General features: G+C 37.8%; 1 protein-coding gene across 1 annotated transcript in view; it reads right to left on the bottom strand.

Annotated features, from left to right (window-relative positions):
* Positions 1–18,585, bottom strand: part of LOC124159382 (dual oxidase) — a 255,853-nt gene that overhangs the window by 14,088 nt on the left and 223,180 nt on the right. The window contains exons 8-12 of the mRNA XM_046535156.1: positions 18,096–18,541; positions 4,522–5,593; positions 3,647–3,891; positions 2,942–3,105; positions 1,196–1,570 (exon numbers count right to left, since the gene is read on the bottom strand). Coding sequence (XP_046391112.1) covers positions 1,196–1,570; positions 2,942–3,105; positions 3,647–3,891; positions 4,522–5,593; positions 18,096–18,541 — 2,302 coding nt within the window. The remainder of the gene's footprint in view (positions 1–1,195; positions 1,571–2,941; positions 3,106–3,646; positions 3,892–4,521; positions 5,594–18,095; positions 18,542–18,585) is intronic.

Raw genomic sequence — 18,585 nt, 5'->3', positions numbered from 1 at the left:
GGAGGCTGAGGCCTCAAAGCAGCTGCTCTCCCCAATTAATGCTTAATACGGCTCATCTTCATATTTACGATTAATTATGCCATAAAGCTGGATATAAAACTAGATGGAAAAGTTTAAAACCATTAATTATTTTTCATTTCATACCATTTTCTTCATAATTTATATATGTACCAGATAAAAATCCAAACAGACTGCGAAAATAATTCAACTGCCAGCATTCATAACTCATTGAATGTTTGAGGTATATTTTATTTTAAAACAAGTAAATTTTATGTTTTTAAAAATTCAACGATACCAAACTCCATGGCCACAATGGGAAAGTTTGAAAAGGAGGAGAAGTGAATTTTTATGTAGCATAACCAAGAGAGAGCTCCATTTATATATAATTAAGAACTATTTTTGTTAGTCACATCAAGCCCTCATACAATTTAATGCAGTAAACGGCTCTCAACTTACATGGTGAAAATACTTATAAAATTGACTGCAGTATTTTTCAATGTCATATTCATACTCTGCATTTATCTACATGCATAAATTACAACATTGAGGTTACAATTCTCAAACTCATTTTTCCAAGGTTTGGATATCTATTTGAATTGAACAAATCTTTTCATATTATAAGCACGGCTTTCATTATGTTTATTAAAATCTGCGAGATGATGGAGAGCCGCCTCAAACAGACTTTGTCCAAAATGCAGCCATCAGCACATTCCTGTTGTCATCGGAAGAGATGCTTGGGAAACAATCTCTCTCGGCAACTCCACGGACGTGGGTTGATGGCGGGTAGAGGAGGCAGTTGTAGTTGGGCAGCAGAATATTAGTGTACGACTTGGTTGGAATAAAGTTGAGTTGGTTTTGTGTGAGCATTTGGACTTGTTCCCAGCTTTGTTTCCCCCAAACCCTTTTACCGTCGGCGAAGACGACTTACAATATCATGAATAGCTCATCACATGAATTTCATGTACTTCACTCTTGCAAACTCAATACTTAAACATTAACAAATGAAGTAACTAAATAAACCAGTATGGATGCATAGTTCATATACTCCAGACTTAAAATTGCTCTAGTGAACAGCAACAAATAAACAGTGTAATTTTTTACACTGGAGCTAATTTATGACTGACTCAGGATTTTGTCTTTTATATTAAAGAAAATATTAATTAAGAAAAATATTTGGGAGAAATAGGAACCATACCTGTCACTGTTTGGAAGAGCCAATAATTTATGGTTGGTTTATAATCTGATGGAAAATGAACCTCTGCCGTGAGGCATCGCAGGTGCTCTATTGGCTGGGTTGACACATGATAAAAGTTTACCACATGGCCAACAGTGTGCAGGAGGGAGAAGAAAAAAGCTGTGCAGGCAGCAATCTTGTGAAACTGGATGTGGGAGTCCAGAGGAATGTACTGCTGCACAGTGAACTCCTTCAATTTGGTGAGCAAATTCCTAGACATTGTCAGCAGCAGTAGACAGTAGCAGAATGACAAGGAGGCTGCAGCACCTCTAGTAATAGCAATTCCTACTCCCATCACATGGCGAAGGTCTGTATGCTCCGACATAAATGAGTAATCTAAAATAGAAATGAGACAAATTTGTGATTATATCATGCTCAACAAGTTTGGATTGCAAAGACAGATGAAATAATTTACCATCATATTCTGGAATGTAATACTACTATTTAACCAAGGCAAATTTTATTAAAAGTTGGTAGTCATTATATACACTGGGTCTGGTGCCATAGTGCCAATTTTCAAACTTTCATGCCAGACTATACACACTAATGTCCTCACATATGGCGAGTGGAACTGAAAAACAGCCACATATATACATATATCTCCTGTATGAGATGACTACATGAAAGCAGCAAGTTTGGATCATACTAGTTAATTAGATTAACTAGTTTACTTAGATCATGATTCCACAAAGTGAAGACAGAAAACTTACACAGAGTCCAATATAAAGCATGAAAACCATTTAGCCAAAACCTCCTTAAATAAATATGTAGCTTCTCCAGAGAACAATATGGTGAATGGGGGTGGCTGACCCCCTACCCCCCAATCCTTAACCTGATGACTCAACTTCCTCCCCAAATGTTTTCTTGCCAATTTCTGTAGGGTAATCTTTGTAACCAGTAACACCCTTCACCCATTTTGACTGATGTTTTCACAAATTCACTATCTTAATTTTGAAAGCCCCTTCAAAAGTTTTCTCAATCTCTCTCCCAATAGACTTCAACAGTGCACTTTGCAGCATCAATACCCAACCTGAGCACCTCAGGATTACACTGATATCTAAATAACAAAGGGTGCCACCATCAACTGAACAGAGAGTCATGACTGCTTAATGATACACTGGTTACTGTCACCGAGTCTTGTAGAATAGGCTTGATTCATTAGAAGTTGAACATAAGAGTCATTCATATTTTTAAATAATTATAATATTCATTAATAAATATTTTTAAATAATGTTTATATTCATTTATAAATATTTTTAAAATACTTTTTTATATTCATTTATATTATTAATATATTTTTAAATAATGGTCCTATTTTTATTTCAACCCATGAAAATGATTGTTCAAAATTGAAAATCAGGTTGGTTCATTATTTGATCACATTCAAAAAACTATTTCTAAAGTACCTCGTCACCTGTTTAAAATCACTTTAAATTATGGTTCTAAAAACACATTAGAAACAAAGTGAACTAGATTCCTCTTCAGTGCATTGTTAATACAGATATAAAGATGATGTATAAATAAGGAAGTTAATCAGACTTAAAATTTACAAAAGAAAAGGCTCCATGTTCTCCAGTAGGACTTATACCTAATTTCAAGTCCTGGAGAATACATTAATAGAACAGAGCTATTTTAAAATTAGATTACTTTCTAAAAATATAGTTCTATTATTTTAACTCATTCAATGTTACAGCTTTAAGAACTTACGAATGAATCGTTCCACAAAGAGTGCAATGGTGATCACGTAGAAGACAAACAGATAAAATATATTTTGACGATTTTCTTCCAGAAATGTTGTGATGCAGTCCCATTTTTTTAGCAACCAATGTCTTCTTTGATCTTGTAATGATTCTATGTGAAAGCTGGTCATCCTAGTGAAAGAAATAATGTTGATTGTAATTTTATGGATTATTCAATTCACTGACTCCAAGAGAGCATTAGCATTTTATGTACAGACAATTTCCGATTATTAAAATTTCCTTGTCCATAAATGTAACCAAATACTATGTATTGAAGATCAATATATGTGCTTGTAAATAATATATATTTCTCCTTAATAAGAATTGTCTCTAACCACATTTTCTGGACATTTGGCAACTTTTGTGGGATCCTTCAGAAAAATAAATAAAAAACCACCCTAACATGCACATTACTGGAAGGAGAAATATTAATATGCCAATTCAGATTTTTGTAAATCTACTTAGGAAGAACATTGCAGTTAACAACTGCAATGAATGCTGTCAATCAGGGTATACTCTTGAGACTACATCTTAAAAGTCTCAATTGTACAGGAATACATAAATGAAAAATCAAAATAAAATATGGATCTCTATGCAATTATAATATTTCACTTTCCATTAAGTCTTTTTGAAAATATTTAAATTGAAAACTTCTGTAAAAAATAATTTATACCTGGCAACATTGGTAGATGTGTCAAGGAAATTTTGTTTAGCTCCTTTACAGTCGAGACCAATTGCTACAAAATCACCCTTGTATTCCTGCATCATCAACTTGAAGTCGTCGTAAGTGAGAGAGTCTTTCTCTTGGAGTCCAGCATTTTTGAACATTCCATCAATGAGTTCAGTCACATGCTCATCTGAAAGGCTTGTTGTCCTTGCAATCTCTACCAATGATCTCAACATTTCCGATAATTCACCCTGGCAAGAAGAAATAGAAACAAAATCTGCATTAGCATTTCATGATGAATGGAAATAAAAATAACTACACAGCTTTCCTAAGCCATATAAACTAAATGCATCAGGTTTCTAAATATAAAATAACAGATTTGATATGAAGTACACATACCAATATATTAGTTATCATGCCCATGAAAATTATTTCTGTGATCAAAGATACCTCCAAGTATTCTTCCAGGCTATTTGACATTCAACATTTTTATCCACATAAAATTTTAATTTATAACTAACTTTCATCTACTCAGAAAATTTTCCTTTCCATCCCTTACCTACTTCAGCACACCTTTTCAAAAGATTCAAAGCCATAAGAACCACCTTTTTCACTAAGCTCTACATATATCTCCATTAACATTCCTTCTCACATGTCAGGTGGGTTTGTTTTGAATGTCTACGCAATCATTGTAAAAAGTCTTGCAGCACAAAATTGAGGAATAGCTAAAAACAATGGGATATGGTAGCATTCAGATGAAAAGCTTGAGAAAAAGATGGAACCTCTTAATGAGCCGCATTTTATGTCTCAGTTCCATAAAATGCATATAAAAAGGTTAAAATATTGAAAGCATGTAATTTAAAACAAGCTTCAAGCCTTACCTTGTCAATAACTCCATTCCTGTCATTATCACACATGTCAAAAACAATCCGCAACTTGTCTTCTGTTCTACCCCTAGAAAAAAGCACCACTGTATCCAAGAATTCTTGAAAGGATATCCTTCCATCTCCATCCTTGTCAACAATATTGAACATTTTTTTCACAAACACTGCATCTGATCTCATTCCCAAGGCAGAGGCAAACTCCATCTTGGAAAGCGATGTCCTCATCACAGCGACCACATCCCCACCAGCAGATACCGGAGGTGCTGTCTCCCCAGGACGTAAACCAAATGTCAACGCATATGCCTCCCTGAAGAAGTGTTCCAATCTCTTTTGCCTTCTTTCCCTCGTCTCCGCAGTAGCCAACACTCGCTCCCTGGTCGTCGGTGAGGAGTCAATTCTCTTCTTGTGAGATGCCAAAAAGGCTTCTAGCTTTGCCATGAACTTTCTTCGTGAGCCAGCAGAATCAAATTCCAGGACTAGATCGTGGTCTTTTGGTATCCTTAAAAGGGCCATTGGTTTCTTACCACTAGAGGTCACTTCACCTATCACCTCTCTCGTTTCTTCCACTGCCAGGGACTCCATACCCTTGAAAGTTACAGTCCTCAGCTTTTCGCCCTTCCTGTTCACCGTGTGGAGAGCCTCTTCGGGTCCAAACTTCACCTTGACCAATCGCCTGTGGTTCTGGTGCAGCCACTCCTTAACCATCATCTTGTCCACTGATTTCCCATTGTTGTTCTCTTCCTGCCTCATTTTCAGCCTCCTCCTCCGCCTGTTCTGTAGTTTTACAACACCATAGCCTGCACCAGCGCACACAATTGGAATGAAACCCAGGAAGATGATGGCATATATGTACGAGAGCTCACTGCCCTCAAAGTAGTCATATCCTCTGAGGTACTTGCACGGCTCCAACAAGCTTGCATTGAGTTGCATGGGCTGAGGGCAAGGGTCACCACTCATCCAAAAGAAGACATTTTTTTGGATGTCTCCTGGTTTGATGGTGGTACTATTGACTATCACATCCCACATTGTGATGTTCTTGATGGCTTGGATTTCCTCATCGGAGAAAATTCTGAAAGACAGAATTAATCACCTATTAATCCACTGATTAAGTTACAAGAAGATTGGACACACTTTAAAAATTAAGAAGATTGGACACTTTGGAGAAATTGGAAATTGTGCAAGAAGGAGGCATTTCACTGATGAATGAACAACTATTTTTTGGACATTCCCCACTCCTGGCCACACCATTCCCGAAGCGCTCCACCCAATGACACATACCCTTCCCCAACTTCCCCTTCCACCTGTCACCCATCCGTTCTATATAAATACAACCCCAAAACCAACCATTCATTATTGTAATTGATAATGACCTAACGGTCGAAACGCGTTGTACGGAAAATAAACCTGTGGAATATTGCCATCTTTGTGTTATTTTTAAAACTTAGAATGTCATTCCACTATATAACGTCTGCTTCTGTTACTTTGATTAAGTTACAATTTCATTTTTTTATCCATTAAAAAATAATCATCTTCATGATGCATAGGATGTAGCTTTAATTTTTCAGGTTCAATAGGTGGTCTAATATGAAATAGAGTAGACTCTTATAGGTACCCTAAATCATTATATCCTTTTAAGAGCAATGTGGAAAATTAATATAAGAGCATTGTAAATTTGCAGATTCCACACATTAAAAGGAACATCAATCAAATCACTCAAACCTCACAGTTTTCTATTCTATTTTGGAAAAATAGTAAAATAATTAATCTTTTTAATTCTAATAACCAAAAATTTTTATTATATCATGAAAGCCAAAGTTAAACTGACATGCAATTACCTTTCAGTCAAATTGACTTCATTTTGCAGATAGTGAGTGTGAATGGATATAGGATTATCTTCAATTTTAGAGTAAAAGCTCTTCGGGGAAAGAGGCCAAGTTAGACGTACTGGGATGTATTCATTGCACCCAGCAATACAAGGACGATTCAGCACAAGGAGACCATATAAGGTGGGCACATAACGCCTATGGCACTTGGCTGGAACAACCCCTAAATTCATCCTTTGCTTATGAATAAGTGACTGAACTACAATCTTTTTTGTTGATATTATTCATGGCTGATAATAATAAGAAGAAATTACAAATTTTCATTGAGTTTTCAAGTGTAAATTTTACATGGGAATGTTATAAAAAATGCATAACTTAAACATGATCAGATACCTTGATACACTTTCTCTTAACATAGTCAGTTTTGCCAGGTACTACTAATTGATTCAGTTGCTATGTACTAACTATGCAATTCAAGCCTCAGTATGATTGTGTTTATTCCTTATGCCAGGAATATAAATTTTTTTTAAAATTGCATCTGACCAAATTCAAGGATAATTGCATATGTAAAGTTTGAAGGCTATTATTTTAGGTAATTTTAAGAAGTAGAGGGAGTTGAAGTCTCCCAGTGACCTCAAATACGGCAATCCTTCTTCATTTGATATTATACACAATTTGACCAATCACAATCCAAAAGGAGGGTGAGACAATGAAACAACTTTCAAGGTGCTGTTGGAGGGTAACCATCAACTCAGTAACTCTTGGAAAACTTAACCTTCAAATTAGAAATTATCGGATAGCATCAGGGAAAAACAGAGGAACTGCCTTAGTTTACCATGGAATATTCTGATTTCACAGTTACATCAAATAGACAAAAGGAACCAAAGCAAATCTATCAGAATTTTCCGATTTTTCTATATTATAACGCAGCAATATTGGTGTTGTGCGGAACGACTTTAATGCATTGAAAACATTTGGTGGTTTTCAAATTTATAGAAGATCTAAGCGAAGAAAAAATATAGTTTGTTTGAAAATACACTAGTAAATCGGAGGGAATTTAGCTCCTTGATTTTTATTTTACACGCATTACGTATTATTTAACACCTTGACATTATTCTATCAACTATGTATACAGTCCTCCAGAAAACCCTGAAACTATGCTGCCTTGCTACACACAGATGCACACCCTGAAATTGCATTGCCTACTCTACAAAATATCATTTGGACGCCCAGTAAGTAAACCGTCCATATTTATATTTTAAAATAATTGTATGTACTGTATGAAAATATTTCATTGAACCTATCGAGTCTAATAAATATTTTGGCTGAGATAAATAATCAATCTCTTCAGTTTTTTGAGAATTTCATATAAAATATCACTTTCGTGGAGAATTATTAAAATAGATTTGACACTAATTTCACAGTTAACATCTAGGAAAATAATTTAAAGTTTCATTTTACCTACGTAGAGAAGCACTTCAAGACAATCTCTATACAATTATTAAAATAATATCTAATAGGCCCTAGGACAGGAATCGGCGATCTTTTGCGACGGATGAGCCTAAAATTATGCAACCAGCTGCGCAGATATATTTCGACAGTGCTTTAATTCGACTACCAGCGATGTATTTACTACAGGGACGCTTTAACCTCTCTCCTACCTACTTTCATGGTTTTTATCTTCTTTACAATAGTTTTTGAGTTTTGAAAATAATATAATATAATTATGTTTTTGCGCATTGAACTGGAAGGCTGCAATTTGACTTTGAAAGAGCCGCAGGTGGCTCACGAGCCGTACGTTGCCGACCCCTGCACTAGTTCATTACCAAAATTCTATCTTCTTCCCATGTTCAGGGGAAAACAGTAACTAAGTGCGAAATAGTAGAGTAAAAATAAAAATATACTCCGGGAAACCGGAAAATTCTCTTGAATTTCACGTTTCCAACTGAGTGGTGACCCTGGTATTACGGTCGCGGTGGTCAAGTATTACGAGATGGAAAGTGAGAGCCGTCGACATCGCTTAAGGAGATGGCGAGTGGGCAATTCAGAACAATGGTGGACGTTTTGTAACCTCGGAGCGTCCATCGTCGAGGGCGAATACGTGTCCGTCCTTTCGGTCACGCGAAGTGATCGACAACGCCGCGAAAGGACCACCGTTGCGCGATGCCCGGAAAATTTTCTCTCTCTCTCTCTCTCTCTAATGTAGCCACCTGTTTTCATACTACGTGGGCCACACTAGGAACTATCGGTATGCAGTGACATTCACGGGGAATTTTTTTCTAGAGCATTGATTTAAAAGTATTGAATGTTCTTCAATCTATTATTTGATAATAACCGAGGAATTTGAATCAGTTGTATATAAATCGTCATGCATTAGCAATTAAAGCAAGCTATTTCCTCTGGCGTCTTCATTCACCGTCATTACTTGACTGGAATTCTCATACCTAAGTCTATTACGTTTATTCACGCTATTAAAAATGCATTAATGGAAGAGCGTAAGCGTGCTGGAAGTAATCAATAAATAAAGCAATTATTTAAAAAAATAAAATTTCTTTATCCAGGAACGAAAATTTTCCATGTAATACCACAGTAAAATCTGAGCGTATCCTCAACTAAAGCACTTCAACAGCATCCAGGCATCCAAAACATATGGTTTAGCTTATTTATTTTATTTCCACATACACATGCCGTCCGCACTTTTCCGTTAGTTAATACTATCGAAACCTACGATGCAATGCAGAAATACGAAAATTGGATCAACATTTCAATGATAAATACACAAATACCACACAAGGAATCGAGTAGTAAATAAGAGTAGCACTCCACCAATTTAAATTATTTCCGATACATAAATTTAACCCTCCTCATAACGTTGGTCACTGTTGTCTCAAAATAAATGCAATATTTTCAACGCTAAAAACACCACAGCAATCAACCACTCTATTAGCGTTTTCATATCTTTGTAGCAACAACGTTTCCCTATTTTAAGAGTTTCTTCACTAAGTTTTCAGCTGCAAATACTGAAGATATTTGCGAAATTTCGAGTTTTCCCTGTCATCGATAGTTTTTTTTGTAAACTTAGACATAGGATACGAAATAGCAAGAATAGTGGCAAGTTTTTCTAGTGATAGGCGACGAAGTAAGAGGAATTGAAAAAAAATAATTTGATTTTTTCCTTATTTATTGATTGACTCCCGCATACATACGCTCTTCCGTTAATGCATTTTAATTAGCGTAAGTAAACGCACCTGACAAATGCATGGGAAACCAAATCAAGTCATGACGGTAAATGAAGACACTAGAGGATATAACTCGCTTTAATTGCCTAAGAATGACGATTTATATCCGTCTGCTTTAAATTCCTCGTCAATTTTCAAATGATCGATTGAGGAACTTTCAATGCTGTTAAATCGGCGCAAGAAATTTCTCCCCGTGATTTCCACTACACACAGATTCCGCATACAAATATTTGCGCCCATAACACTGAACCAACCAACAAAAAGCAAAATATATATCGGTGGCAGACTTAAATTCAGGATGATGTTATTTATCAAATTCATAACTCCTCAATGCTTTTCATCGTAATTACAAACATTATACAGCAAAATATTGAAAAAAAAGTGGATCGTATTGCACTCATCACCACGCTCCGGACATGTTTGAAAGCCGATCAAAATGCGCCCGTAGTGGCAACGGAAATCAACCTTCTGTGGTATGGAATTAGGCTTCCTCGATGCAGTCCCCTTGATGAAGATGAAGGATTTGGAGGCCAAAAATGAAGAGCACGTCGAGAGACCTTTCCCCGACCTCCCTCACCTGCCGCCGCTCTAGGCCGGCCGCCCACGCGCTCCAGATCCGGTGTCGATGGCCTCCGTGCCTGCGTGTGTGTTCTTCTGGGATGGGATGGGGAGGAGGGGGGGTTCTGGGGTGATGGGCGAACGATTAAAGGATACCAAAGGAATGGTTGCGCCTCCAGGAGGTGCGTGGGAATGCACGAGTTCCGGATGGAGGTCAGGACGTTGTGGCATGAATGGGCAGCGGCCAAAAAACCTCGCGACGCACAGCGTGGATATGAATACCCAAAGGGGACTGCATAGAGGAGGCCTAATTCCGTCTCATATAAGGCTGATTTCTGTGGCCACTGCGGTTGCATTTTAATCGGCTTTCAAAAATGTCCGCGGCGCGGTGATGAGTTCAATGCGATCCACTTTTTTCCAATATTTTGCTGTATTTCGCGGATGATCAGGCGTTGATTAGCCAGTCAGCGAAGGGGCTTCAGGCTCTAGTGGATGCGTTATACGAGCGTTGCGAGGAGTATGGGATGAGGATTAATCACAAGAAGACAAAGGTTATGCGGTTTTGTAAAGCATCATGGGCGAGGAATGTGAGACTTAAGATAAAGGTGGGTGGTGAAGAACTTGAGCAGGTTGAGCAGTTCAACTATTTAGGCAGTACGTTATAGGAAAACGGATACAGTAGTAAGGACATTAGGAAGAGAATTGCATTAGCAAAGGAGGCGTTCATGAACAGGAAGGAGCTTCTGAGAGGATCGTTAAGTAAGAGTTTAAAGAAAAGGTTAGTTAGAAAGTTAGTTAGTAGTAAGGTAGAAAAGTTAGAAAAGGTTAGGACGCAGTGCTGGATATGGTTGGCGAGGAGAGGCAACTTTTATATGAGATACGGGAGAGACAGAAGGTATGGATGGAGGGAGTACTTAGCGGGGAGGGGATGTTGAAAATGGTGTTAGAGGGTAGAATGCTAGGTAAACGAGGGAGGGGAGGGAAAAGAATAGGAATTTTAGATAGATTGAAAGGGAGTAGGCCTTACAGTGAATTGAAGAAGGCAGCGCTGGAAGGAAAGGGATGCTCACAAATCACTTCTTCAGTACTCCATGGAAACTTACCATAATCGATAGAATACTATAATAATAATATAATGTTTTAATTGCAAGGAATAGTTTTGAGGAGTTACATATTTTATAAATAGCATCATCGTGTATATAAATATTGGTTAAAACCCCGAATTTTACCTTATCCCCCCGTGAAACTCAGATAAATTTGTCCGTCAGCGACGCTAGTGGCGACTTCTGTAAACACATTTACGTGCGGAGTGGGCAACAACATATTATGAGGCTGACTTGAGGATCCCCTATTGTAATATTCGTGGTCTTCATCCTCCCTCACTCTCTCTATCCGCTCATTTTAGTCCCATCACATCACTGAAACCAGAGGAGGCATCACGCGCCGGCAATCGGTGCACTTGGGTCGTGAGAATCTCCACTCGTGGTAGGTCCTCTCGCGGTGGAATGACACGATAATGTGATGACATTCAGGCGTAACGATCTTGAGAACCATTTCAAGCGAATTCTTTTTTTGGTATTTCTCCGCGAATTATCCCGTTCGCTGACATTTGAACGATGAAAGCGTCGATGTCTTTACCTTCTTGGTTACTTAGATATTTTTTTTTTTTATTTCTGAATCTCCAAGACAAAATCTTCGGGTGGTACAGCACACCAAAGGCCATTCCAAAATGAATATATTAAGATGTAAAACTTGAGAGATAGAACTCAGTGAGCCATTACTCTCGCACTCTGTGTAGCTGGCAATCCTCAGTCGCTACACATAGTGCGTCAATATGAGACATAAATCCTGTGTTAGTCCCCTACGTCTTATAAAATATTTCTATGGCTTTCTTACGGCTATAGTCTTACGTTAACCTTCTTTCTAGATTAATAATGGAATACACTTTGTTACTTCCACGAAATTCACAGAGTATCTATTTTATTACCGGTTTCGGCTTTACACCATTTTCAAATACATACAATATATGGTGGGGGCAGGTATATATATATATTGTCCCCACCATATATTGTATGTATTTGAAAATGGTGTAATAGCCGAAACCGGTAATAAAATAGAAACTCGGTGAATTTTGTGGAAGTAACAAAATGTACTTATTTCATTATTAATATGGAGCCCTTCCACCACGTAAAAGCTTCAAGTTTCGATTTAACTTCTTTCTAGAATGGCCTCATGGTTAAAGTTTCACTCACTATGAAACCAGATACTGTGCTGCCTTTTAGCGAGCAGAATAACCTTCCTAATGAAGTTTAGGAATATTCAATCCAACAACTCGTAAGCTGCAGAGCTTATAAGTTTCAGGTTTTCGAGAGGCAATGGTTTTATTCATTGAGCATTGCAATGAATAGACGATTTTTACAAGCTCTTGCAATGAAATCCACTTCCCGATCAGTATAAAATACTAACTTTTAACACAATTTTTCCGCGAGAATTTCAAAAGTAAGACAATACCGTCAACATTTAAAGATAATCATCCCAATGTATCTCAAAAGAAATATTTATGTCGGCAGTTCAAGGCAGCCAAATATTAGCAACGTTAACTTCTATAGATTTAACACGGTAAACAGCATTGAAATCGTACGTAAATTGTGAACAATTTTCAAGCATAAAGCCTGTAGCTGTTAGGAAAGAAGAAACATAAAAAGGTGCTCATCATGCTTAGAATAAAGTAATTATTTCTTCCATGTCAGAGAAAAATGTCACATAGACTGAGGAGAAATTATTTAACATAATTCTAAATGCCTTTCATTTCTTTTTTTAAGGAGTAAGTTTCAGTTACAAAGACATGGTTCAAACTCGTCTGAGGGGCTTTACCTTACACACAGTTCAATAGTAAAATCTGTGCGTATCTTTAGCTAATCCACCTCAATTCTCCGGGCAACCAAAATAACATCAATATGAATTGCTTAGCGTAACTTAAGGGTCCTTTTCACGAAAATTAGCGAGAAAGTAATGCAATAACAACAATAGTTTTTGTTTAACCATTCACTGGTAAAGGATCAACTTTTACCGCAAGTAAATTTCAATTTTTTTGTAATTACAGAGGGCAAATTTCATCAAGAAGCGAATTTTGTACTTCATAATTGTAAAAGGAGGCATATTACCAAGATTACTACGCAACTACCACCCAAGCCAAAATAATAAAGTTATTTACTACATTCAAGGCCGCCCTTATCCAAGTTATTGTTTGCAAAGTTAATTCAACAACATCGTTTCACATTAAATCGTAGATTCACGAGTATCATTTTTTTATCAGTTTTTAGTAATACTTTCCAACAATGCCTAACTACTAGTGACTGCAAACACCTCCTTCGGTGCGTGAAGTAACAAACTCCATGACGAGGCGAGGAGCAATGGTAGGATAGAAGGCAAGGAACACCCTCAAGTCACCATTGAGGCCGTTCATCAACATTAAGTCGCATCAACTCAAAATTTGACAATCTTATTTCGTCATAATGAGACCTAGGTGAAAAAAAATATGACAAGTTTTTTTTTCAGAATGATTTATGAGCCGGAGCATTCATTATAAAAAGCCCAAATTAGTCACCTTTCTGACAAGATGAGGACAGGTAACAATTAAGAGAGATACTCGCACAATGCAATTGAAGCGATTAAATGGGAAAGGTAGTAAGTCACAAAAAAATAGAAAGTTCATTTTTCCATGGAGAATGGAGTACCTACAAGCACATTCCAATGGTATGGACAAGGTAGATAGTCAATTAGTACAATATATTAGTTGCTATAATTGACGAAGTTTGTACACTAATATAAACTTCACACTGTTGGCAAACCTCTTTTTTTCGTCTCCTGTAAAATTCACGTATAGTGACTTACTATCTTTCCCATGTCGACGCTTCAATTATAATATATACTTTCCTAAAGTTCAGAAAGTATGATTCCTTGGTTCCATTATAATTTATCACATTTCACACCTCATTACAACTGAGGTGCTCTCCACTGCAGCCGTCGAAATATCACTACGCAGGCTCTGGTTATTCATTTTCAGGCACTTGATCCGTAAAGGAACTCTCCGAGGCGCCGCTGTGCACGGTCACGCGAGTGAACATCAAGACAAGCCGACGGATAAGTCACGATCTACCCACCACCTGACGCCTTTTGAGGGAGTTGTCGTATCGGAATCGATTGTTGGGACAATCAAAGGCTTTCAAATCACATCCTAGCGCAGACTGCAACAAGTCGAACGAATGAAGGAGAAAGTCGTTCGGCGCCGGGATGTTCTTTTTCGACCGTGTGCCTGTAGTATATAGATGACATATCCACCAATTCAAGAGAGGATCCTGAAGCAGCCTCTAAATGTGTTGTCGCCCACCACGCATTTAAATAGGTTTCCAAAAATCGCCACTTGCGACGTTGCCGGACCTAGTTTCACGGGGAAATAATGTGTGAAAATGACTATAATTTCAAATGCATTTCTCAACTGCTTGCCTCACTAGTAATGTTTTGAACACTTGCTGCATGAAAGGAATATTTAGTAAATCTAAATACAAATCGCTAATAGGTACTGACATTCGAAGATCTAATTTATAATACTCCAATCTATATCGTAATGTTATAAACGGTTGGTATTTTAGGAATGAAAGTTAACGGGTTACGGGTGTTGACCAAAATTTGTGTACATGACGATGTGATTTATCAAATTCATAACTCTTCAATGCTATACCTCGCATTGGCAAAAACCATGCTGCAAACAAATGAATAAAGTGGATCGCATTGCACTCATCACTGCAACGCGGACATTTAAAAAAAAAACGATTAAACTGCGACTGAGGTGGTAACTGAAATCAGCCTTCCATGGGATTGAATTGGGCCTCCTCTATGCAGTCCCCATGGACCTATCTATGAGCCCCTTTCCCGAAGATTATGAGGGGTGAAATTTTTAAACCTCGCAACAACTTAACGCCGTGGGGCTAGTTTCGCCAGAGAATACGAAATTTGTTGGGATTCCTGCATCGAAATTATCCGCAAAAAATGGGTCGAGAACGGATTTAAAAAAAATAGATATAAATCTCCAACGCCGGCACAATGACGTCGTTGATTTGAAATTATAATAATAATTAAGCCTGGTGAATGAAATTCAGGCCTGCGCTACGTCCCCACTTCAAATAATGATACTGTCGGATGATGTACCACGCATAAAATATTATGGGCACCTAAAAATAACGATGTTATAACAAGGCCGTCCCATCAGAACCGAAAGAGTAGTTCATTAAAATATTTCGGTGTATGAAAGGGAAGGATTATATACGACGAAAAAAGTAAATCTTCCTTATAAAGTCGTTCTCTTAAAAATTAAAAAATTAAAACTTAAATGCCAAATTTTAATGAATTTGATACATCATAAGGGCTACGACTCATTTAATCGCTCAGAGAGAAACATTCATTGAGGGAATGAATCGGTCATAAGAGTGTAAAGAACAACAAACCACGCAAGGCACGCCAAGGCAAGATGTGCGAGGCTAAAGAGTGGCTGAGACGTGGAGAATCACTCGGCATCGTTCGTGAAGTCATCAACTTATCTGCGAAAGAGGTAAGGTCGTCGAGTTTTCGCTCCAAAAGTAGGCGACGCGACGCGTCGAATCGGCGTTGCGACGGATCGAAAAACGGAAAATAGGGTTTCTTCATTTTTTAAACCATATAAAATTCGATAATAAAATAAAATTGGCGAAGAAACCCCATTCCCCTTAAATCGAAAAAAAATAATTACTTTAAAGGGATATGGATAGTTTCCAATAGTTTTAAACGCATCATAAATCTATTATCTATTTCAAATGCGAGGAATTAGGAAGTATAAACAGAATCCTCAGTCATTAAAATTTTATAAATCCAGGGATATTGTTACGTTTAAACTTTGGTTTTGTCAATTTCGTCAAGCAATGGTTTCACCAAATCATCTCCGGAATTAATATTTATCAGTCCAAAAATGAATGCAATACAGCGAAGGAAATTTGACTGAGAGACATTGACCAAGATTCAATTAATATTCACGTGAGTTAATCGAGGATTGCACAAAATTATGAAAAAATATTATTATCGCCAAATTAATAAGAAAAGAGCTTATGACATTATTGTGAAAGCGTAATTTACTGATTATAATGAATATCAGAAAATATGGACTTTTTAATCTCCTTTATAAATTTCCAAAAGACGTGTCGTAATGCCAACTTGATTTTTTTACTTATTTTTACTCGTTATTACTATAGCATAGACAGGATCATATTTACGATCGACTGCAAGTCGAAGATCTAAAAAATTATGAGCGAGGTGTATGAACATAGAGGTACAAGAAGTGCCCTACGAGATAAACCTTACAATGCGCGTACAGATAAACTTGACGTCACCGTGAAATAAATGGTCGTCAGTCAAAGTGGATACTTGCCCGCCTCAGTGAAAGCGTACACACCTGGTCTAACGGGATCACATTTATTTCAGTAACGGTTTCAGTTTCGATATAGATCACTTAGTGAATGTTTACATCTCAGTTTCCTTCCAAGAACCTGGGACGTCGGTCTGTTTGAAAGGCATATCACGTCATTCAGATAGAAATTGAAAAAACTGGATTTCTAAAGGTGGCACTAATAAGATTTTTTAAGCAATATTGGGGGAGTCCAACCTTAGGATAAAAACATGAATTTAATTCGAGGTTACGAAACTAAATCCGTATTGATAAAATTATTACAGAAAAATATTACTACCCCTTGATTTTACAGGAAATATGCATTGATTGATTTTAACGACTACAGGGGAGCTAGATTCACAAGATTTAAATATAAATGGGGAAAAAATATGTTGAAGTGGAACGTAATTAATGATTTATCAAGAAAAAAGTGCCGTTCGCAATCAAAAATGGATGAATGGACAAATTTGAAATTGAAAAAGAGAGATAAATTTTTATAATGCATCGGTAGATCTAGGAACCAGTCCCATTAATCCATTCGATATAATTTCCACTGTGCCGTCAGTAGGAACGACAAAGTATGCTCAACTCGATTAAAATACAGTCAGGGGAATGGCCATGCATATTTTCAAGCAAAAGGCCAGTTTTGATTGGTGAGGTTACGATTTCGTCACTAACTAAAGTCGTGATGGGAAATTTACACTCATTGAGGGTGGACAAGTTCATATCCCAAGTTCTAGTAGGGATTCCCAAGATGCATTGAAACAATTGAATGATATCACGATGATATCAATTTGAAGCATAAGAGGATTTGCATGGATTAGAAAACAAACGTCTTCAGGGCACAGGACAGCGCTCTACAAGACCTTCAAGCAGAAAGGAAGCTTCAGAGGGGTTCGTGTAGGGGAGGTACATTTAGACCACACCACCAAAAAATTAATGGGGGGGGGATTATTCCCCACCCACCATTATTCATTCTTTTGATGGTGTATTAACCCAGATCAAGATTTATACTTTTCACTCGCAAGATTGCAACGCAGCGCATGGCTGAGAGTACTGATAATTCTAAGTTAAGAGGAGAAGATTAATGCATTATTGTGCCTAGTTTTCAGCGAATGGTACGAATGCAGAATACACCTAATTTTTAAAATCAAAAATGGCACTTTTATGTCAAATTACAGAATATTCGAACGTAAGCTACGAGTTTTTTTTTACTAAAATTTCAACACTGTTTGGAGAAAAAGACTCGAAATATGAGTTCATATATTCGATGATTATTAATGTAATAAATTTGGTATACCATATTATCATTATTATTATTATGATCCATACCATACCATATCATCTGATTGTAATTCAGAGATAAATAAAAGAAAAATCCCTGCTATCGTTTCTCGAGCGTTTCGCATGACACCAAAATATTGTTCCTCCTAAGGTACCGCGAGCAGTGACTCCGAGCAACGAAAGTTCACTCACCCGTTGTTGGTGTTCTCGAACCAGAATCTATCGGCGTCCCTGATTCTCGTGAACTGCTCCCGGATGATGGCCCTGAAGAGGGGTCCCGGGCCGTCGCTCGACTCGAGCATGCCTCCGATGTAGAGGTCCACGTCGTCGATGCGGTCCCCGTACGCCTTCTTGAGTTCGTCGAACAGTTCGGGGTGCTCCGAGTGAAGGCGGGGGTTGATCTGCGACCACTCGGTGAAAGCGTCCAGGCCGAAGGAGCGGCGCACCGAGTTGTAGTCCGGGATGCCGTTGTCCCTGCCGCGCATTATGTTCAGCGCCCCGAGGTCCCGTCGAGAGAACTCCATCGGGCCGAACAGTTTGTCGCGCACGTCCGAGCACAAGATCGTGTCTTCACGCTCGGCCACCTGCGACGACATCCCCAGCAGGAGTTCCTCCACCGTGCTCTCCGACAGCACGTCCTACGGGAAGGATGTACATATTAGGAGATATGATAAGTTTTTAC

This window comes from Ischnura elegans, chromosome 5 (assembly GCF_921293095.1).
Source record: "Ischnura elegans chromosome 5, ioIscEleg1.1, whole genome shotgun sequence".
Classification (NCBI taxonomy): domain Eukaryota; kingdom Metazoa; phylum Arthropoda; class Insecta; order Odonata; family Coenagrionidae; genus Ischnura; species Ischnura elegans.
This window is presented reverse-complemented; position numbering and strand designations above follow the sequence as displayed.